Source organism: Aulonocara sp. 'chitande type north' Nkhata Bay, linkage group LG16, assembly GCF_057382095.1.
Source record: "Aulonocara sp. 'chitande type north' Nkhata Bay isolate Kocher_YH1m ecotype deep benthic linkage group LG16, A_spYH_male_GT1.1, whole genome shotgun sequence".
Taxonomy (NCBI): Eukaryota; Metazoa; Chordata; class Actinopteri; order Cichliformes; family Cichlidae; genus Aulonocara; species Aulonocara sp. 'chitande type north' Nkhata Bay.
Genome location: NC_141359.1, coordinates 14,919,921 through 14,941,469, shown reverse-complemented (window position 1 = coordinate 14,941,469; position 21,549 = coordinate 14,919,921). Strand labels below are relative to the sequence as shown.

Below are 21,549 nucleotides of genomic sequence, written 5' to 3'. Positions count from 1 at the left end.
GATCATAGAAAGCAACAACAGTATCCATAGGTGAGTTTCAAGATGAAACCCACTGCTGACCAAAAACAACACAAAGGCTTGTCTCATGTTTGCCATTAAATGTCTTGATCTCCAGGACTTTTGGGTAAATATTTTATGGACCGATTGAACAAATTTTTTTGGAAGGTTTGAGTCCCATCACATCTGCCGCGTTCATGCTCAAAACTCCACCAGTGGGACTGGATTGACATATTAACTTTACACAAAGCAATGTGAAAGAGTCATTGCCATCGAACAGCTGATGCAGTTTTTTCTGCAGAGGGTGGCACAATCAGTTATCATATTTAGAGGGCAATTACTTTTTCAGACAGAACCAGATAGGTTTGGATAGCTTTTGTTCCTTAAGAAATGAAAGGACCATTTAAAAACTGCATTTTGTATTTGTACTTGCATTGTTGTTGATATTGAAATTAGTTTGATGATCTTAAACAAATACTTAAAAAGAAATTAAGAGGGAGCAAAAATATTTTCACAGCACTGTATCTGTTTTTTAGTGTAAGCCAATCATGTCGGCACCATTGCAATGCAGTCTATTCCCAGTAAATTATTCTAAAATATAATGTACATTTTGTACAGTTATGTTAAAAAATATATATATTGCGTTTGTGCCCCATATGTTTTTCAGATATTTAAATCTGGTCTTGGTCTTATGTTTAAATATCATGCCACTGAGAGTGAAACAAGCAAATTAACATGCTGTCCTTTGACCTCACAAGTCTCACTCCTCATCCCTGCTGTTAACACCATGCTCATTACCTGAAACTTTGGCCATGTTTAATATGGACATTACCACTGTCCAATATACATATGATAGTAAAGGAAATGAAAACTAGTGATGTGGGATACCACTGATTTCCTTTCCAATTAGATATTAAGTAAAATTCAAGGTAGTATCTGATACTGATACTTTGTACAAAAACTACAAATTTTGATATGGATACAATCAGTACCAATAATTTTAAAGTATTCGGGCAGCTAATTGGGGGAGAGTATGTGCCACGACTTATGAGATGAATTCTCAATTTCCAAATTCTGAACACGTTTTAATCATCACTGTGATCGTTACTTTCCACAATAATTAGTTAACACAAAAAACACACCTTTCACCTTTTCATGTGTTTTTAACTGAGCTTTTGGAGACCTGGAATTTAAAATTTTCTGTCTCTAAAGCACACACAAAAAAAGATTCGGACATTTTTCATATAGTGCATGTTTGAGGTTTACTTTTTCCAAAGAAATAATTAACACAGTTAAAATCAAAGTATCGATCCAATCACGCTAGTATCGATCGATCCATGAAAACTGTACTTGAATTGTATTAGTTTTTCTCAATGTTCAAATAAAATTGTACTGTGTATAAATACATGTAATCCCGCCCCTCAAAAAAAGTTATCTGCTGAGTGCTATTCTCAACTACCAGACTGAGGTAAGTGACAACAGGGTAAACTGACTGTCCTTCGCCTACAGAACTCGCTGCATGTGTAAGAGTGTCGTAGGAGGAGAATGTTAAAGCTCACAAATGGCAATAGCGAAGATTAACTAAAGGTAAAATTAGAGAGTGGACTATTCCTGTACTTTGACGAACCAATCTTTCTCCGGCATGGCTAAAATGAAGTGGAGTGAGAAAATATATCTTCCATTATTGTAGTTATGAGACAACTGAAGGCCTCGAGAGTAACGCGGGGTTTGGATGTAGCATAACTAACAAGTTAGCAAGCTAACTCCGAAAACTAAAAGGAGAAGCGTATGTGCCTTTTTATTTTCAGAAATATTAAACGAGAAACCGAAAATTCAAATGCTAACAGATAAACATTAGCTTTGCTTAATGCTAACATTAGCCGTCATTACGTTCACGTGTTTAGCTGACGCCATTTCGCGGTCATAATGGAGCCGTGCTACACGCATGACCCGTGGCGGACGTCGTGGCCTGGTTACGTTTGGGCGACTGCAATAGACACCCAACCCATGACTTCTTATCAAACATCGTGGCGTGGCTTTCACGAGGCACCTCATTACTCTGCGGATGTGTGGGCAGAAAGCAGTTTTTACAATCCTTATATTAAAAGACCCAGTCCACGTAAGTATAAAATCATGGGTAAAAGTAATCCCAATTTATGTCCTAGCGCAATGATATTATTCTGTGTCCAGGCTTTGTGTTCTGTACCGCAAACTTGACCAGTAACTACATTTTACTAGTTTGTCATTTGTTTGTCTTAGCGTCGGTTTCTGCATCAACAGAGGGGCGCAGGAAGTTCTTTCTGGACAGGTATGTAACCACGACAGTTTTGTGTCCAGCTAAATAACCTGAACCAAAAAAAAAAAGAGACGTGGTTCTGCTTTCAGGTCTGTGTATGATTTGGTGGCTGCTTATCCGCAACTGGCCTTAACTGACTCCAAGCTGCTGGGCTGGTATCTGCGTTTGTCACCCGAGGACAGAAAGCTCATACAGGGTATGTGTCGGTACTCCCACTACAGCAGTCCACAACAGTGTTGCCAACTTCTCAGTAAGGAAAATCGCTATTGGTTGTCCTAAAAGTCGCTAGAACTCGCTAAATGACGTCATCGCCTAATTTGCATAATTGGTCATGCTAATCTAATTGTAACTTATGTTGTTGGAGAGAGAAATAACATCGTGGAAGAGACAAAGTGAGTAAAAAACGTCCTAAATGCATTTAGAGTTTATTTAGAACTACAAATTAAATTTCTTTTAGCAATTATTGGGTTTTTTTTTTTTTTTTTTTTTTTTTAAATGTCACAATTCCAACCCTGCTCCTTTACCCGGGCTTGGACCGGTGTTCCAGATCTACTGGCGTTTAGATCAACTGGCGTTGGTCGAACAGATGTGTGGCAGTCTTGCGTTTCAGGAGCTGCTACCGACAAACCAGCAAAAAAACGCCAAATGTGTCATCTGTGACACTTGTGAGGTTATCTCAAACACACTCCGTCAGTCTTGATGCTGTTGAACAACAAAATGTTTAAAAATGTGGCGAGTTTACCTGGTGATATCCTCATGCGCGACGCGATCGCGAAAACAGCAAACAAGTAATACCACGCCGATGTTGTTCACAGGACAGCAAGAGTAAACGATCGGGAGACTCTAGTCGTCGTTATCGTTCCCCTCGCACGGTTTATTTCTCCGAATTCAGCGTTTTTGCTTCACAACTACAGCTGCTGTGTGATAGTGGATCTGCTACAAATTGAAGATCATATGGAAGTTTTGGAAATTAACCCTTGTATTATGTTGAAAAACAAAAGTGACATTGATTTTGTTGCGGGTCATTTGACCCGTACTGTGTAAATCCACTCAGAATTGTCAAGAAACTGCAATAAACTGCAATAAAACAATAGCAACTTTATTTCCCATCAGATTAACATGTAGAACACAGACATACAACAGTGACTTTCCATAACTATTTTAGGAACAATTTGGTTTTTCGTTCTTACAAACACATTTCTGTTGAACTTGCCCAGCGTTCTCAGTTTTTCAATGCTCAACATTTTCGATTTTGTCCACATGATGGACAGAATGTAACTGTGTGCTTTCTGCAGATGTACTTCTTGCATTTCTCACAAAAAGTGCTTGTTTTCAAACAGGAATCTTCCTAACTAAGATTTAAAACAAAAGATTTCTACGTCTCCTCCAGTCTCACAAACAGATGACAAACCAAGCGACACACCTGAGTCACTGACTTTCTTAAATCCATTCACTCTCACTGGCTCTGTTTATTACTAATCACTGTGTAACTGCTGTGAATTCAAAGTAACTGCCGTCTCCTTACAAATCTTCATTGGATTAACCACACTTATACAGACTGTATATAACTACCAACTCTCCAGCCATGTTGATGGATTGCCTATATTGGCTGGAAATATTAATTTCCAGAGAAAGGACACAGACAGACGATGCTTACAGGATGTGATGTGACAACACTAATGAAATATTGATGTGTCATATTTGTCCAAGGTGTACTTCATTGTTATGGAAAAAGAGAATATCAAAATCATGATGACCAATTGGAGTGGTGATTTCTATGACTTTGTGTATATAATTTGGGATTTTGAACGAATGTAGGCCAATAAGGAATATATGATATCATTTCATTCTTTTCAAAGGTTTATTTGCATGACGCACAAACAGACACAATTGAAAGGTACAAATGTATCGTGCATGACACGAATTCAAACGTGCTGCAGATGTGTGTCACAAGTTGATCTGGCTGTAGGCTGTGGCACTTGGCCAGAGGTGGCGCTGGTTGACTCGAGTCCATGTTAGTGCACAAAGTAAACTGCTCGCTTTAGTTGTGAAGCAAAAACGCTGAAATCGGAGAAATAAACCGTGCGAGCGGAACGATAACGACGACTAGAGTCTCCCGATCGTTTACTCTTGCTGTCCTGTGAACAACATCGGCGTGGTATTACTTGTTTGCTGTTTTCGCGATCGCGTCGCGCATGAGGATATCACCAGGTAAACTCGCCACATTTTTAAACATTTTGTTGTTCAACAGCATCAAGACTGACGGAGTGTGTTTGAGACAACCTCACAAGTGTCACAGGTGACACATTTGCCGTTTTTTTTTTTTTTTTTTTTTTTTTTTTGCTGGTTTGTCGGTAGCAGCTCCTGAAACGCAAGACTGCCACACATCTGTTCGACCAACGCCAGTTGATCTAAACGCCAGTAGATCTGGAACACTGGCAAAAGTGACCCGAAATAGGCACTCTGGTGGAGTTACTGTGTGTGTGTTTATAAGTAATTTTAAACCTTGTGATCCACAAAACAGCATAAGAGTAAAAGACATAAAGAGGTCAAGAAAGATGTGAAAGAGAATGTATTAGGGCTTATAGTACTATGCATGTCTTTGCCACACCACACCATATTTTGCTTTCAATGCGCCAGTTTCTTGTAATTGCCAATGTGATTTTTGGGCAGCAGACTTCCAGGCTTTTTGAATGACTGTCTTTTTGAAAATGTTTTATTCCCCCAACTATAAGCTTTGATAAAGCTTATAGTTGGGGGAATAAACTTTTCTTTTGATAAAAGAAAAGTTTTAAGCCAGTCTTGAAAGTAGGGAGTGTGTCTGTCAGGATTCAAACTGGGAACTGGTTCCAGAGAAGAGGAGCCTGAAAACTGAAGGCTATGCAGGTTGAAAGCAAAGCGCTGTGATGGGGTAAAATGCCCCTATGAGGTCTTTCAGATAAGATGGGGCCTGAATATTCAAGATCTGGTATGTGAGGTGGATTTTAAATGCAATTCTGGATTTAAGAGGTTGCCATGAAAAGATGCTAATATAGGGGAAATGTACTCTCTGTTTCTAGTCCCAGTACTCTTGCTGCAGCATTTTGGATTAGGTGAAGGCTTTTTGGGAGCATTTGACCTGATAATGAATTACAATAGCCCAGCCTAGCTGTAATGAACATACAAACTAGTTTTTCAACATCACTCTGAGACCGGATGCTTCCAATGTTATGCAGATGAAAGAAAACATTCCTACATTTTATTTATTTTTTAATGCATGTTGAAGGACATCTTTATGCCCTCGTCAGGCTTCATAGATAAATAAAGCTGCAAATCATCTGCATAGCAATGAAAATGTATTCTGTTTTTTAATAATGTTACTTAAGGGACGTATATGTTATGCTAATAGTACTGGTCCCAACACCGAACCCTGTGGAACTCTACGATTAACTTTCATATGTGAAGACGGCTCTCCATTTACATAAAGCATTGGAATCAGATGTAATTCAGACTATTTCCTTTATATATCAGTGGTGTGTTCTAATCACTGCAGTAAAATACTGTGGTTGGTGCTATTGAATGCTACACTGAAGTCTAACAGGCGAGGCAGTCCACTATGACGGGCCATAAAAAGATCATTTGTTAACTTTGCTAGTGTTGTTTCTGTGCTATGATGCACTGTGAATCCAGAACGAAACCATTCAAATAAAACCATTCCTTAGTGGTAGATGATAAATGTGGTTGCACTCACCTGTTCACTGCGCCTGATGTTGATGAGCAGAAAGGTAGGGTGAGCATGAGGCAAAACTTTCTGTTGACCGCAGCTTGATGTATTTTAACTGGAACTTGATGGGTTTTTGTATATTTGTGCACTAATTGATGCCATAGCCTTAATTGTAAGTTGGCATTGTAATTAGTGCAGTTATTGGTAAGTTGCAGTTATTTGTTTGTGCAATCTGTGCATTTGTTTAATAGTTAATCCCATGTGCTGATTTATATATTGGACAGTTGCATGTGGAAATAAAAGGAGCAAATGGTACAGAAGTGTATTTTATGTGTTTATTGTTGCGCGTCATCTGTGTCCTCATGTTTAGCCTGCCGCGGCCATAGGTTGGAGGAGCCGCAACAGCAGTAATTCTTTCAAGACTTTTTAAGATAAAAATGGAGGTTAGAAATTGGTCTGTAGTTGGCTAAAAAAGCTGAATTGATTAAAAGCTTTTTAATTAGTGGTTTCATTGCAGCTAAAGTGAAAACCCGTGATACACATCCTGTTAATAGAAACTGATCATATTTAATAATTGATTAATAGTAGAACTGAAGAGTTGTGTTGGAATGGAGTCTAAAAGACACAGTGGTTTAGGAAAAAATGAATTAATGAAGTTGTTGCATGTTCTTTTTATCTAAGGTAAAAGAGGGTTTCGGTCCCAATCCATGTTTTTCTCAATCCAGAGAGATGATGCTAACCAGCAGTACTAGTGGTATTTGTAAAAGAGAATGTGCTTCTGATTGGTCAAAACCTGTTGAGAAGTGCGGTGGTTTAGACTTTAGCCCAGGGATGGGCAATTCCAGGCCTCGAGGGCCGGTGTCCTGCGGGTTTTAGATCTCACCCTGGGTCAATGCACCTGAATCACATGATTAGTTCGTTACCAGGCCTCTGGAGAACTTCAGGACATGTTGCGGAGCTAATTTAGCCATTTAAATCAGCTGTGTTGGTTCAAGGACACATCTAAAACCTGCAGGGACACCGGCCCTCGAGGTCTGGAGTTGCCCACCCCTGCTTTAGCCCATTGTTCTCCTCCATTGGGTGCAGCTTCACCTAGGGATGGACACACACAGACTTTTCCCTGACCTGTTACCCAGTTTCATGCGCCTAAGGTACCATCTTACTGTGAGCGCTACTGTTTCTGGACCTTGCTCCGGTTCACTACCGCATTCCTGCACAGAGCCTTCCACAAAGGCTACACAAACAACCCTTGATCATGGGAATCTATAACTTTTCTTCTTATTTTTATTTGGAGTGCTCAGTATGCAATTAACCATTAAAGTGATCTAAAATTAATTGCAGTCCCCATATAATTTGCCAGCACAGGTTTTGTAAAGCAAACTTTTCTAGTCCTCACAAAGTTAACTCGGAAAGATCAGAGAGAAACTGTTAAACTAAATATAAGCAGCTACTCCAGTTACTGTACTTAATGATATATCTGTGGGGAGGTTTTGAATTTTTTTTTCTTTCTTTAATAGTTGAAACTAAAAACAAAACAAAAAAACAATGTTTAAATAATGACACTTAGCCAAAACAAGCAAACTTAATCTGGAAATAACTAATCAAATTACAAATGAAAATACAGAACTTTGATAGCTGCTGTCAGTACATGATTGGCTAATATGTTTCCTGCTTCAACTGGGGAGTCGGGGGAGGGCAACCATTCAGAGCAAATGCCAGTTAACGTAACAAAGTTGTTCTGAGAGAACCATACAGACACGAGAAGAGCATCAAAACTCTCTAGATTTGTAACCTTTGTAACAAAAAATATCACCTAGAGTTGTCACATTGATGAGCAAATTAAATAACTGGTAGAACCGTTCTAACAGTTTCAGCATTTTTGTGTATAGGTGTAGGCACATTTTCATGCATTGAAAATGAATTGTAGTTACCTTATCATGTTTTTCTTTTCCCTAGAAGGAGGAGGGTTTCATCAGTTCTTGCAAAGACATCCTGCCTTAGAAATACATAGGCATCATGTTCATGTGAAGGGTAAGTATGTTATAGTACTAAAATCTTGCACTAGGTGTGCTCAGACTAAATTTATTTTTAAATTTACAGATGGCAGCAGTCCTGCCCAGTCAGCTGTGACAGCCAGCCAGCACGTGTATGTGTTACTGTGAAGACACATATCAGACAAGTTCTATCACTTCACTAAAATTCATTTTCTTTACAGGTTTACAACTGCAGGAACAGAGATGGATGGATGTGGTAATATAATCATCTCATACACTTGAGTCAGAAAACAGAAACCCCTTTAAAAGCATTAATCAGATTGGTTTGGACATTGTGCTATTGGTGGATAGTTCTGGGACTCTGCCAATTAAAAAACATAACTAATATTCATTCTAAGGACCTCTTCCAAAATAGATGGTATTTTCAGCTCCTGTCCATTAGCTGTCTACCTGTTTTACTTTATTTTTAACTACTTTTTTTGCTTGAATTTTTTAAATAAAAATTAACAAAATGAATATTTAACATGCCTGTTAGTGACCTTGTGCTTTGTCAACGTTTGGTTGGCGTCAGCACAGTAAATGGATACGCATTCCAGCACATTCAGCTGTCACTAATGCTGCCGGTGCACTCACCTTCTGGCTTCACTGGATGTCTCTGACTTAGACAGATAATAGCCCAACTCGAAGGTGTGATTTCCAACCCTCTACCCATTTTATTCTCTCATTCCAACTTCTGTTGGGTTCCTCAGCTGCTCAGCCATGGAATTGGAAACCAATTCCACGAAGCTTTCTACACACTGTTCATGAGCTAATCTGAAGGCAACATGAAATTTGGAGGTCTGTAGCAACTGACTGTAGAAAATTGGCAACCTCTGTGCACTGTGCGCCTCAGCTGCTGACCCCACTCTGTAATTTTGTGTGGCCTATCACTTTGTGGCCAAGTTGCTGAGAAGTGCAATGACTTGCACTTCTTTATAATACAGCTAACAGCTGACTGTGGAATATTTAGTATTGAGGACATTTCATGACTTGACTTATTGCAGAGGTGGCATCCTATCACAGTGCCACACTGGAAATCACCGAGCTCCTGAGAGTGACACATTCTTTCACAAGTGTTTTGCAGAAGCAGTCTGCACTCCTAGATGCTCGATGTTATACGCCTGTGGCCATAGAAGTTATTCGATATGCTCAAAACTTCTTCTTTTTTTTTTTTTTTTTTTTTGTTCTTTCAGGCCTGCCATCAATAGCTCTCGTTCTCTCTCTCTTGTTCTTTCCTTTTATTTTACAACCGAATAACACTTAATAGATATTAAAATATCTATTAATTTAGACAGGATTTTATCTTCTGTGTGAAATCCATTGCCAAGAATCAAAATGTAACATGCATGTCTCTGGGTTGTGGAAAGAACCCAGAAGAAACTCACACAGGCACATGCAGACCATGCAAATGGACCAAGAGGAGTTAGTTAAGTGATCTAAAAACGATAATCGTGCTGAAAGCGGGCCACAGTTGCACAGAAAGATGACTTTGAAGAGAAGATCTTTAAATCTGGAATCGTTTTTTAATTAGTGAAGTCCTGGAACTTTCGGATAATTCCTGGTATAAGTTCAGGTTACTCATCCTGCGGTTGGAGATATCCCACAGACAGGCAATGACAACAAAATTGTAGTAAAAATAAATTTCACAACACGTCTTAGTATAGAACAAGGCTTATTTCTTGTCTCAAACTGTCAAATTTAATGAGTATTAATTGAAGATTACCAAGTTCCATTCACATACTTTCAATCTTGTAACAGTTCCATTTGTTTGCTTTTTATTCAAGAAACACCCAGCACTCACCTGGACTTGGAGATGCTCCCCAGTAGGGAGAATTTAACTTTGCTTGGCTGTAACAGGAACGAGCATCAAGAAAAGCTGTTTGGGCAGGCTCACATGCCTGTTGGCTTCAGTGCAGCTTGCAGCAGCCCCGTCACACAAAAAACAAATGATCAGAAGGCCTGCTATAGACCTGTAAGTGTGTTTAAAGAGCTTTAGTTTGTGTAGTCAAAGTTGTATTTTTTTTTTTTTTTTTTTTTTTTTTAAAAGACAAATCACTGTTGTTATTTGAAAGGGACTGCCACTGTGCCAGCTGAATGAAGATAGGTACTCATTTCAAACGGGCAGCTGTGCAGCTGTGTGCAAGGAACCAGCCGGCCTGGTGAGCGTTTCTCTGGACACGGACCTCGAGGTATGTCGACAGAGGAGAAAGCCTGAGCCCTGGAACCAGATTTCAGGGCTACAAGGCCAGAGTGCAGACTTCAGTCCATCACAGTAAGTATGCATCTTATTTCACTGAGTCTTCGACTTAGAGCAGTGTTTTTATTGAGTAGGTGTGAGTCATGTCAGGACCTGGTCCTGTCCAAACTCTTCATACTTGAGACGTTCTTGGATCCTGTTCAGTAATGTTGCTACGGTATGCTGAGCTCTACTAATCGCTGAGAATTGTTGTTATGTGTTGCATCCTTCTCCCAATGTTGCTCAATCTTCAGCCTTGGTGAGGCTCTTACTGCTTCTGTCTCTCTGGTGTACCTTTTCGAGCTGGTAGCCAAGGCTGGCTTGGTTTAGCAGTTTCTAAGGCCACAGGTGTGGACAGTTCTTAGGCCCCGCTTTTTACATTGCGCCTTCCTGCAGTTCCGACAGTTAGCTTACTTCCCTTCATGCTCCATCTCCACTGAGGACACTGTTCTTTGTGGCTGTTCATCATAGGATGGACTAGAATAGCCCTTTATTGTCAATGTACATGTAAAATGAAATTATGGGTGTTCCACACCAACTCTGCAGGAATAAAATAATAAGACATTAGGAATAAATGACAAACAGGAGAAATGTAGACAAACTTCTTGAACAAAGTTCTTGGAAACAGTGCAAAGGACTTCGTCTGAGTATAGATTGTATGCGAGTGATGAGCGTTACTCAGACTGTGGCTCAGATTGGTGAGGTGAGTGGGGGTAGTATTTGTTAACAGTCCAGGTGAAGAAGCTGTTAGTGAGTCTGGAGGTGTGGGACCTGATTGACCTGAGGTGCCGACCAGACGGTTCACACAAGTGGTGAACGGGTGCAAGGAGTCACCTGTGAGGGCCCTGCTTTTCCTGAGACAGAAGGATCTGGCGGTGGCCTGCAGGGGTGGCAGAGGGTAGCCAGTGACTTTTTTTTTTTTTTGGGGTGGTATTAATTACCATATAGCCAAATACATTGTGACAGTGGCCGTTGACCGTAATGCTGCATTCACATCTTCTGGTAGACTTTCATCAGGTACTTTACGTAGGCTTGGTAATCAGCCACTGAGGATCCAGGTTTCCAGCTTAGTCATAAACTTCAGGTCAGCTGCTCTTGCATTCAACAGCAACCCACCAGTTGTTCTTAGAGCTTGGTAACCAATCTTGGAGGGTGGGGATGTTGATTTCTCAACCCTTGAGCTGATGTCCTGGGTTCCCTTTGCTGTAGCATTTGTGTTGTACCTCATCAATCTCTAGTTGTGATAGCAGTTGCTTCTTCTGGATGTTGGAACATTGAGCTACTATCTCACCCTTAGTCTAGATGTTTGGTGTTACCAAAGCCATAAGTTCCACATCCTCTTCATGTAACCCCTTCCCCTGGGATTACATGCATGGTAGCATTAAAACAGCTATTCAACACCTCACACAGACCTTGTTAATATGAGCAACAGACAAGCCAGTATGGCTTGAGTTAACTGTAGCACATACACATTAGGTAGCATGGAGGGCCTAGCCTACCGTTTACTGGATTTGAACCCCTGACCAGCAAGAAGGTATTCTGAACCATGATTTTGCCACATAAGTGCAAATGACAGTGCATACCTGTTACCAAAGGCACAGAGGCTGGTGTATACCTGCCTGCTGCTCTCACTGATGTAACTCTAGACTGGAGCAGAGCCCAGCCCCTCTGAGGAGACTAGTTTCAGACCCTAATATGTCAGTTGAGGTGAATCAGCTACATCTACTCTTTCTTTCTGTCAAACTCTCATCACTTCAGTTTCCTTCCATACCAGACAGATGACATTCCCTTTTCCCATGGCCAGCTTGAGTAATCAAATTGCAAGGGACCTGCCCTTGACAGTGACCTGAAGCACCTTGCACCGGACCCCTACGCCGCCTCTGGCGGATGGTGGGCCCACAGGATGTGTGTTGCATGTCTAAAATCCATGTTGCTGCTGACAGTGTCCAGCTTTTTGACTTCAGCTTTGGTGCTCCTGTCTGTCTACGGACATCTACTTTAAACCAACTGTGGATTTAAATTATCCCCAACTACAGAGTGAATGAATTTATTTTAGACATCGGAAAGAAATGTAAAAAATATTTAAAGTTACCTAAATCTGCAGCATATTCAATGTCGTGCATATGTTGCCCCCTTCCTGATTTTCTGTTATTTGTGTTTGTCAAACTTAAATATTTGAAATCATCAAACAAAGATTAGATATTAGACCAAAATAACCCAAGTAAACACAAAATGCAATTTCCATAGACCAAACACTCTTACACCACTCTAATTATATTTACAAGAACTTGGTTTCTATAACAGCACTACCTGTTAGGCTGAGAGTAATGAGTAACATTATTTGATGTTACAGGTCAGAATGGCCAATGGCTACCAAAGAGTCTCTCCTAGACTCCAGCAGTACTGACAGGATTCAGATGATTGATCCAGAGTACACCGATGGAAGCATTGTGCAGGCAGTGGAGCCAGAACAGGGTAAGTTTCCTCTGTGCCAAGCTGAAGAAAACACCACAAAACATATATGCAGAGATGAGGATATGCATGGTACTGACCATACTGCAATCAACTCTCTTAACCTTTGAAGATCAAAGCGACACCTTTCATAGCCTCATGGCGGATGATAAGAGCATCCTTGTCTGTCTGGCTAATGACAGTCTGAAAGAACAAAACCGGAGCGGTCACTCGTGTCCAGTCACCACTAATAATGATGTTACAGCAGAAGCCAGCACTGAGACCTTGAGGTCATATGAGTCTGCCACCAAGGTAAAAAGTGTAGATAAGCACACCTCCCCTATGCCCTGCGTCCCCACCTGTGATGCGATGATTGGCACTGAGGTGGTGCAGTGCCTGTCAGTCTTTACTCAAACTGAGGACCTGGAAACAGCTGACAAACACATTAACACTGAAGTGCGCATGGCAGATCTGGACTATATCGCCAAGGTAAGATTGGAACCCAAACAGCTGTCATTCATAGAAGCTCCAGCAAAACATTTTTAAATAGTCTATTAATATTTCAGGAATTTCTCAAACTGAAGAAAACACAGGAAGGGAAAGAGAAAACAAAAAGGTGAAGTATACGCTAGGGCTGCTCAATTAATCGAATTTTAATCACGATTACGATCTGGGCTTTCAACGATCATTAAAAATGACTGAGCCGATTATTAGCCCCTCCCTCATTTATCCGCGACACCTTAAAGGCCGTCTGTGAAAATATTGTCGGGCATAAACCATCCGTGGCGCAAAAAAGGGTGGAGACCGCTGATTAAGAGGACCCGAGGGAAGCTCGGAAAGCTAAGCAGAAGTTATTTGGAGAGTGACTGCTGTTGGTTGAAAAGAGAGTTTAAAAAAAAAAAAAAAACTTCAGTGGTGTTGCACACCATTTTATATTATTTTTTTTAAAGTCATTGTTAACCCTTTAAAGCCGGTCAGAGCAGCATGCTCCGTTTTGCGTAACTATTTTTAAATCCCTGTAGAACCTGAACCGTGTAAGCTAGCGCAATAATTTGTTTTGCATATGAAACCGGAGGAGTTGTACTTACATCTGATGCCATCAGCTTGTCCTAGGTCACGGTTTCGTTCCACATATAGCTTTGCAAAAATTGCATAAAAAGCGCTTGCAGGAACAAAAACATAATATTCCAGAAACAGGCTTTGCCGTTCCTATCAGCTGTTCGTAACACTTCCCACAGTAAAATGATGCACATGCTGTTTTCTTTGCAAATTTGCATCATAGGATTGTTTTTTGTTTTTCCTGCAGTATATAAAAATTGCTGTATCTCCAAAATAAAACTATGAAGACACTCAAAATAAATTTCCTGTTGTTGTAAACTATTTTTTGCAACTTTATTGTATTTAAAGTTTTGAGGGATAAACCTCTTAAACTTCTCCAAGTAGAAATATATGTAAACAAAACAAAAGCGATTTTCAATTTTTTTTGTAGTTTATTGCACTTTTTTGCAATTTATGTAATTACTATGGACTTAATGCATACATATTATTAAAATATGGGCTATAACAGTTGTATTGATGTATAGCAACTTGAAATGCTCCCACAAATGGCACTACAGCATGTAAAAAAAATAATATAAGCTCTGGTGGACTTGGTTCTATGGTAGGTCTTAAAGGGTTAAATAAATGTCGTCAAATAATCGTGATCTCAATTTCAGTGAAAATAATGATTATCATTTTTGCCATAATCGAGCAGCCCTAGTATACGCACGCATGACCTGTTTATGCATGATCTGTATAGTATAATGTGTGTATGTAACCCCCCCCCCCCCTCAGTGTTGGCGGCAAGTTGAGAAAAGAGTGTGAGTGTATGGACCGTGCTCAGCAAGCAGAGCTAGCCCTCCTGGCACTGCAGTACAGCATATGCAGACAGCACTGCTGGAGACTATACTACACCTCTACTGAGGGAAACCAGCTCACCCTAGTGTAAGTATGCACCAAGTTACAATATGTGTCTGAGCCTATAAGCCTCTGTCTGAGACAAGAGTTTTTGTCCTGAATCTCACTGCAGGGCAAAGAATCCTCCTTCAAACATTATATCTGCTCTCCAAAAACTGGAGTTGGACTATAATGAGATGAAGAGTAAGATCCAGGCAGGGCTTCCCCTGCAGCAACTGAAGCCTTTATCTGTTGACTCTGGCGAGATACTCACAGGATCAAGTTACATCCCTGCACAGGTAAACATTAGGGGTGCAATGATACACAAAATTCACGTTTCGGTTCGATACTTTGGTGTCACAGTTCGATATTTTTTTGATACAAAAAAATGTTCATGCCTTTTTTAATTTGTCATTTATTAAAATTATAAATATTTTCTCTCAAAAGTACAGTTTTTAAATTTTAATGTTTCTGAAACAACAAAATAATAAAGAAAATAAATCTATCTGATCGAGAAATCGCTCATCTTTGGAAAAGAGTTTATTACAGAGAAATGGCTCTTTCCAAAATAAAAGCTATACTATATGCTTCTTCTGGGCTATATTCTCAGCAGCATATTAAACATATCAGGTCCCCATAAGGAGAATCATGTGCTAACGGCTGTCTAAATGACTCGTAAAGTTTGTAGTATGCGTGCTTTTTGTTTTGTCTGCTTCCACTTGTCTTTGCACTAGGATGATGTCGGCGTAAATGTGCAGTCATATTCGTTGTGTTCCCACTAGTGCTGTCGGAGTTAATCTCGTTGAAATGACATTAACACCATAACGCGGCAAATCTCCGTTAACAAGTTACCGCAGATCGCCCCGTGCGTGGGGCTGGACGACGTCAACACGTTAACGAGCAAACTGCGCTAACGCACTAGTTCCCACCAATTGAGCATTGCGTGGCACATCCGACATACTGTTTTACTTTAGTCCATGACACGCTTACCATCAGGGTCATACGTCACATGAAAACCAAGATGGTTCCAAAGGCCAGATCTGAATGAGGGTGGGGGAGGTTCAGTTTCGGGTAGCGTTGAGGCATTTGCCATGTTGCAGCAAGCTTAGCTTCTGTCTTGCTAGCTTGCGCTGTGCTAGTGGATCTGCACTCGACAGTGCAGCCTAGGCAGAGTAGTTGAACGCAGATCCACTGAGCGCTCAACACAGACGACATCGTCAGAAGAAAAGTTGATAAAATAAATTAAACATGTTGTATTGTTCGATACATATGCGTACAGAACCGAAAGCACTGTATCGAACGGTTCAATATCGATACATGTATTGTTGCACCCCTAGTAAACATCTGCCAGCTCTGTGGTGGGGCTGGGTGATGAATTGGACTTTATTTGGAAATAACTTCTTTTTCTGTCTTCCTGTCTAGATCATTCGTGAAGTTTTGGGAGAAATCTCATCTTGGTACATTAAAACACATGTGCACGCGCACACACGCTATCATTTTGCTATCTTAGTGAGGACATCTAATTGACAGAATGCTTTCCCTAGCTGCTCACCCTAAACATAGGTTATGGTTTGGCATTCATTTTTTAATTGTAACCCTGACACTAAAACGGCATTTTGAGTCTCAAAAATGCCTTCAAACTTGTGGGGACGGGCACTTTTGTCTTCATAAAGTGACCGTGGCTTCCCACAAGTATAGTAACATGTCAATTTTGGGCCCCCACAAAGAGGTCTAAACAGGTACACCGCGTTCCAAATTATTATGCGAATTGTGTTTAAGTGTCATAATGATCGTTTTTCAATTAAACCCATGGATGAAATTGTGTCTCAGGGCTCTTTGGATGACTAAACTCAATCTTGGACACCTGTGATCATTAGTTTGCCTGGTGAGCCCAATTAAAGGAAAACTACTAAAGAAGGATGTTCCACATTATTAAGCAGACCACCATTTTCAAGCAATATAGGAAGGAAAAATGATCTCTCTGCTGCTGAAAAGCATGAAATGGTTGAATGCCTTGGACACGTAATGAAAACCTTAGATATTTCACGAAAACTTAAGCATGATCACCATAATGTAAGAAATTTGTGGCTGAGTCAGAGCACAAATGGGTTCGTGCAGATAAAGGCACAATGATGAAGGTTTCTGCCAGACAAATGCATCAAACTAAGAGAGCAGCTGCTAACAAAGCAGCAAACACATATTTGAAGCTGCTGGTGCCTCTGGAGCCCTGCGAACATCAAGGTGTAGGATCCTCCAGAGACTTGCAGTTGTGCATAAACCTTATATTTGGCCACCCCTAACCAATGCTCACAAGCAGAAACGGCTGCAGTGGGCCCAGAAGACTAATTTTCAAACAGTCCTGTTCACTGATGAGTGCAATGCAACCCTGGATGGTCCAGATGGATGCAGTGGTGGATGGTGGACAGCCACCATGTCTCAACAGGGCTGCAACGTCAGCAAGGACGTGGTGGAGTCATGTTTTGAGCCGGAATCACGGGGAGAGAGCTCGTTGGCCTCTTTTGGGTCCCTGAAGGTGTGAAAATGACCTCTGCAAAGTATGTGGAGTTTCTGACTGACCACTTTCTTCCATGGTAGAAAGAGAAGAACTGTGCCTTCTGCAACAAAACCATCTTCATGCAAGACAATGCACCATCTTATGCTACAGCGAACACCTCTGCATCATTGGCTGCTATCGGCATAAAAGGAGAGAAACTCATGGTGTGGTCCCCATTCCTCCCTGACCTCAATCCTATTGAGAACCTTTGGAGCATCCTCAAACCAAAAAATAAGAGGGTGGGAGGCAGTTCACATCCAAACAGCAGCTCTGGGAGGCTATTCTGACATCCTGCAAAGACATTCAAGAAGAAACTTTCCAAAAACTCACAAGTTCCATGGATGCAAGAATTGTAAAACTGCTATCAAATAAGGGGTCCTATGTTAATATGTAGCTTTGACCTGTTAAGATGTTTTTGATTTCAGTAAAATTGATCTACTAATGCTGCAAATTCAACAAATGACCATTTTCAATTCTCTACTATCTATAAAATGTTTTGAAACTCTGTGCGTAATAATTTGGAACAGTGCATTTTAAGTTTATTATTTTTGAAAAACACTTTTTCATTGGCAGTTTTGTTGAGTAACATTTGAGTTGTACTCTAATGGTTGACTCGAAAATTATGCTGACTGTCATTTGAATCGACTATTTACAAAAAATAAGGGGAAAATATCATTTGCATAATTGGAACGCGGTGTAGTTGTATGTTATTTTGCTTCAGCTATTGAGTAGATGAGACCCCCCCCCCAAATAATGACAAATGTTTTCTAATCCAAAGCAGCTCCCAGGAGAAGCTGGATGCACCAAGTGGAGATGGTGGACGTCCTGATGCTCAAGGCGGAAAGGTTCTTCACATTGTTGTTTTTCACGTCCTTTTTTTCAGCTTGGTGTTTTGTTTTTGTGTGTGTGTGGGGGTTTTTTTTGTTTTGTTGTTTGTTTGTTTTTTTTTTTTTTTTTTTTTTTAATTTCCTGTATTTGGGCCTCATTACCATGAACAAGTCAACTTTTCCCCCTCTTTTCTCAGGTTGGTCAGGAAAAGGAAAAACTCAAAAATAAAAATGACAGTACAAGGAGAGCTCCTACCCTCATCCCTCAAGATGGAGGTTCGAACCATAATGCGCAGAAGCGTCTGTAACCAATTTATGAATACTGGTTATCTGAGGAATTCTTTTTGTGGACAGGGTCTGCGGGTCAAGAGGTGAACACAGGTGAGAAATGGTATGATGCTGAGGAAGAGCTGGAGCTTCCAGAAGATGATGTAGCTACTGCTGTGAGGCAGGACCCCACACCGGTGACGGCACATGTGTCTGATGGTGAGAGAGCAAACAGTGCATTAGGGCTGAACGTTTGGAGAATTAAAATTCTAAGTAGCTGCAGTTAAGTTGTTTTCATTCCAGAATCAGCCAGTCAGGAGGCCATGAGCTCCGTACTGTGTGTTTCCAAGCTGCCCAGCAATGTGACGGAGGTGAACATTTACTCATCAATGTTGTTTGAGTAGTCATTTAAAATTCATTGTTTTTTTTCACATTGGAAATTTTAATTGACAAGTTAAATTGTGTAATGATCCTTTTATGTAAAACCATTGTACTGCAGTGTGATTGCCAGCAGAGGGCAGTGTAGACTTTAATTGAAACTTTGTCCCTGTCAGAGTGACATGATGCTGTTCTTTGAGAAATACCATCCCACTGAAGTCAGCATTTCTGCTTTAAAGGATTTGAGGTGAGGTCCTTTTTTCCCCACTATTCAGGCTTATGCTTGTTTTATTAAGTAGTCACACATTCAGGTCTTTATATCAATTCTTTCCTTAAGGAAAACATTATTATGGGCCCAGTTTCCCTGTGTTTTTGGCTTTAAATCGTGACTCCAATCCTGAGTATGAATGCTTTAACTGCATCAAAGTAAACCTGCATGTGTTTGGCTGATTCCAGGTGATCTGTGATATTATCCTGTCATATTTTTTGTGTACTGCTGTCAACACATTACTTTACCCTTGTGTCCACTCCACCTGCAGCAGGTCTGTTTACTCTTGGGCCACCAGTTTTCTTTAGGGAATTATGTTTTGCCATGTGGGATTTCTATTCTTGTTAGACTGGCAGTACTCACCCTGCTCCATGTAATCGCTGGAGTCACAGTGGTGTGCAAAGTGATACAGTAAATCATCTACCTGGTCAAAAGCAGATGTTAATGTATTGCTTGTAATGTAAAAGTCCAGTAGCAATGTCATGCTAGTGTTTATCCAACATTAAATGACACTGAGATTAGAATTAAGTCCTGGGCTGTAATTTTATACAAAACTGTAAAATGTTACATTTCTACACAATTCTAGAAGGTTTACTTATGTGTGGTTGTAGCAGCGAATTCTAATGCTTCACAAATCAGCACACGCATGCCAGTTTAACAACTCGCTATGTTCTGAAGATTTGCCATAGTTATGTTAAGTGGCCCCCAGTCTGCTGAGACTGCAGTGAAAGAGCTAAATGGATGCAGAATGCAAGGTCGCGTTTTACATTTGGAGCACATCAGCAGACCCACGAACAACAGCCAGAACTCGGCCTCTGAACCTGATTCCTCACAGGACGCTGCCAAACCACAAACCTCCAAGACTGACTCCAGCAGCACTGAGGTGAGCAGACGAGCATTAGGCATTCTAAAACAATCAAACTTTAAGTGTGCATTCAGATCTTTGTTAGAAGCAGAACATACAGTCCCGATCAAAAGTTTAAGACCACTTGAAAAATGGGGGGGAAAAAATCTGATTTTGCATGGTTGGATCTTAACAAGGTTCCAAGTAGAGCTTCAGCATGCAACAAGAAGAGCTGGGAGTGGGACACAACTTTTCTTTTTTTTTTTTTTTTTTTTTTTGAAAGCATGCAATTCATTGAAAACAACACTTAAACTGAAACGGGCTGTTTTAAAGCTGAGCAAAAGTTTGGGACCACATACCCTGTGCAAGGCTAAATCTGTGCAAAAATGTCTATTCATTGTCATTTTCTGTCAGCTGGCTTGTTTGCCATTTTTCAAGTCTTAAACCTTTGATCGGGACTGGATCTATGCTTGTTTGTTTTGTTTGTTTTTTGAGTGCATTAATATGGAAATGTGTGCTCCTCTGTTCTCTCCAGCTGATAACCCCGCCTCCTGTTAAGCCCAGCATCAGGAACAGGAAGGTGGTGTGCATCTCCCCTACAGCAAAGGGAACCTTTGTGCCACAACACTATGGCACCATGAGCAGCTTTGATACTCTGATAGCAGAGCTGACACAGCTCCACCCAGAGGTGGGGAGGCAGAGGATTGTGGATGCTATGCTTGAGCTGAGGGCAAAGCATCAGGGCGTCCTCTGTGGCATGCCCCTCAGGACCATCAGGGAGATGATATCTGAACTTCTGACCAGGCCGCAGACTGCTAAGCAGTCATAATAAAGAAACCAACAGCTCTGATTTGTTATGTGACAGAACCTTTGATTGTTCATTCCATCATATTATTTTTAAGAAGAGGGAAAAGCTATTAATCAGCCTGCTATAAAGAATATAATTTTTGATCGAAGAGAATTTATGAATCTCTCAATGTTGCTGCCTTAAAGTTAGAGGCATGTTCAGGCTGCTACTTCTGTTATCTGGCACGTGAATTCGTTTGTTTTCTGTCATTAAAAAAAAAAAAGCATCCTTTGAAAAATGTCTTATCCTCTTTGTTTTGCCTTTCTTTAACCAAGTATTAGCAGAGTCCTAATGTCGAGGCTCAACACTGTGCAGTCGTCTTAGTAGATGTGAAGGGCTGTAACTAAGGCACTTATTCTGAAGTAGTATCTAAACTAGCTTTAATGTCCGCTGTCACCAGAACTGAAAGACTGTCTAGAATATATATATATATATATATATATATATGCAAACTTTAAATTAGATTTATTTTTAACAAATGGAAAAGGTGACTGTCCTAAAAAAAACAAACAGCTTTTTAATTCTGGAAGTTCTTTTTCTAAGACTGTCTTCTGGTGTTGACCCGTAAATTTCCACTCTAGCTAAAGTTAACAGTGAATATAAATTCTAAAACTGAATATATTACATAGTGTTACCCCCCCCCCCCCCCTCTCCACTATTAACAAATGGTTCCGCCAATAGCGCTGACCGCTTTCTTTTTCTTTTTTCCAGTAGCAACCGATGCTTATGATTGTGTCAGAGCACATTTTGAATCAAAACCTTGGGCATTTCACACAGGTGGTTGGTTGTTACGCTCTGGAAATGGAATGAAGGTGTCTGTTTTTAACCTTCTGGGGTACACGGACACGCAGCACCTCCAAATCACGAGTGATTTAAGCTGACATAAGCTGCAGCTTGTGTTGAAAGTTCGGAG

At 40.5% G+C, this 21,549-nt stretch overlaps 1 protein-coding gene across 2 annotated transcripts; it reads left to right on the top strand.

Annotated features, from left to right (window-relative positions):
* The first annotated feature begins 1,474 nt into the window (after positions 1–1,474).
* rbm44 (RNA binding motif protein 44) lies at positions 1,475–20,874 on the top strand. 2 transcript variants are annotated; one of them, XM_086266877.1, is made up of 21 exons: positions 1,475–2,116; positions 2,257–2,305; positions 2,383–2,489; positions 7,953–8,027; positions 8,097–8,142; positions 8,212–8,246; positions 9,814–10,001; positions 10,102–10,301; positions 12,619–12,740; positions 12,850–13,205; positions 13,283–13,332; positions 14,550–14,699; positions 14,785–14,950; positions 16,074–16,108; positions 17,987–18,050; positions 18,230–18,308; positions 18,387–18,518; positions 18,603–18,670; positions 18,854–18,924; positions 19,624–19,828; positions 20,325–20,874. In XM_086266877.1, exons 1-21 carry the CDS (start codon positions 1,924–1,926, stop codon positions 20,616–20,618), a joined length of 2,685 nt encoding a protein of 894 aa, XP_086123003.1. In that variant the 5' UTR covers positions 1,475–1,923; the 3' UTR covers positions 20,619–20,874. The 2 variants fall into 2 exon arrangements, with proteins under 2 accessions (XP_086123003.1, XP_086123002.1); XM_086266876.1 differs by having other exon boundaries at positions 17,984–18,050.
* Positions 20,875–21,549: the final 675 nt, after the last annotated feature.

Bases quoted from the DNA above. Each gene is read 5' to 3' on its own strand.
- rbm44 (XM_086266876.1), top strand. From the start codon at position 1,924: ATGGAGCCGTGCTACACGCATGACCCGTGGCGGACGTCGTGGCCTGGT. The intron at 8,143-8,211 runs GTATGTGTTACT...TTTTCTTTACAG, and splicing joins GTGACAGCCAGCCAGCACGT to GTTTACAACTGCAGGAACAG. The intron at 13,206-13,282 runs GTAAGATTGGAA...TTAATATTTCAG, and splicing joins ATCTGGACTATATCGCCAAG to GAATTTCTCAAACTGAAGAA.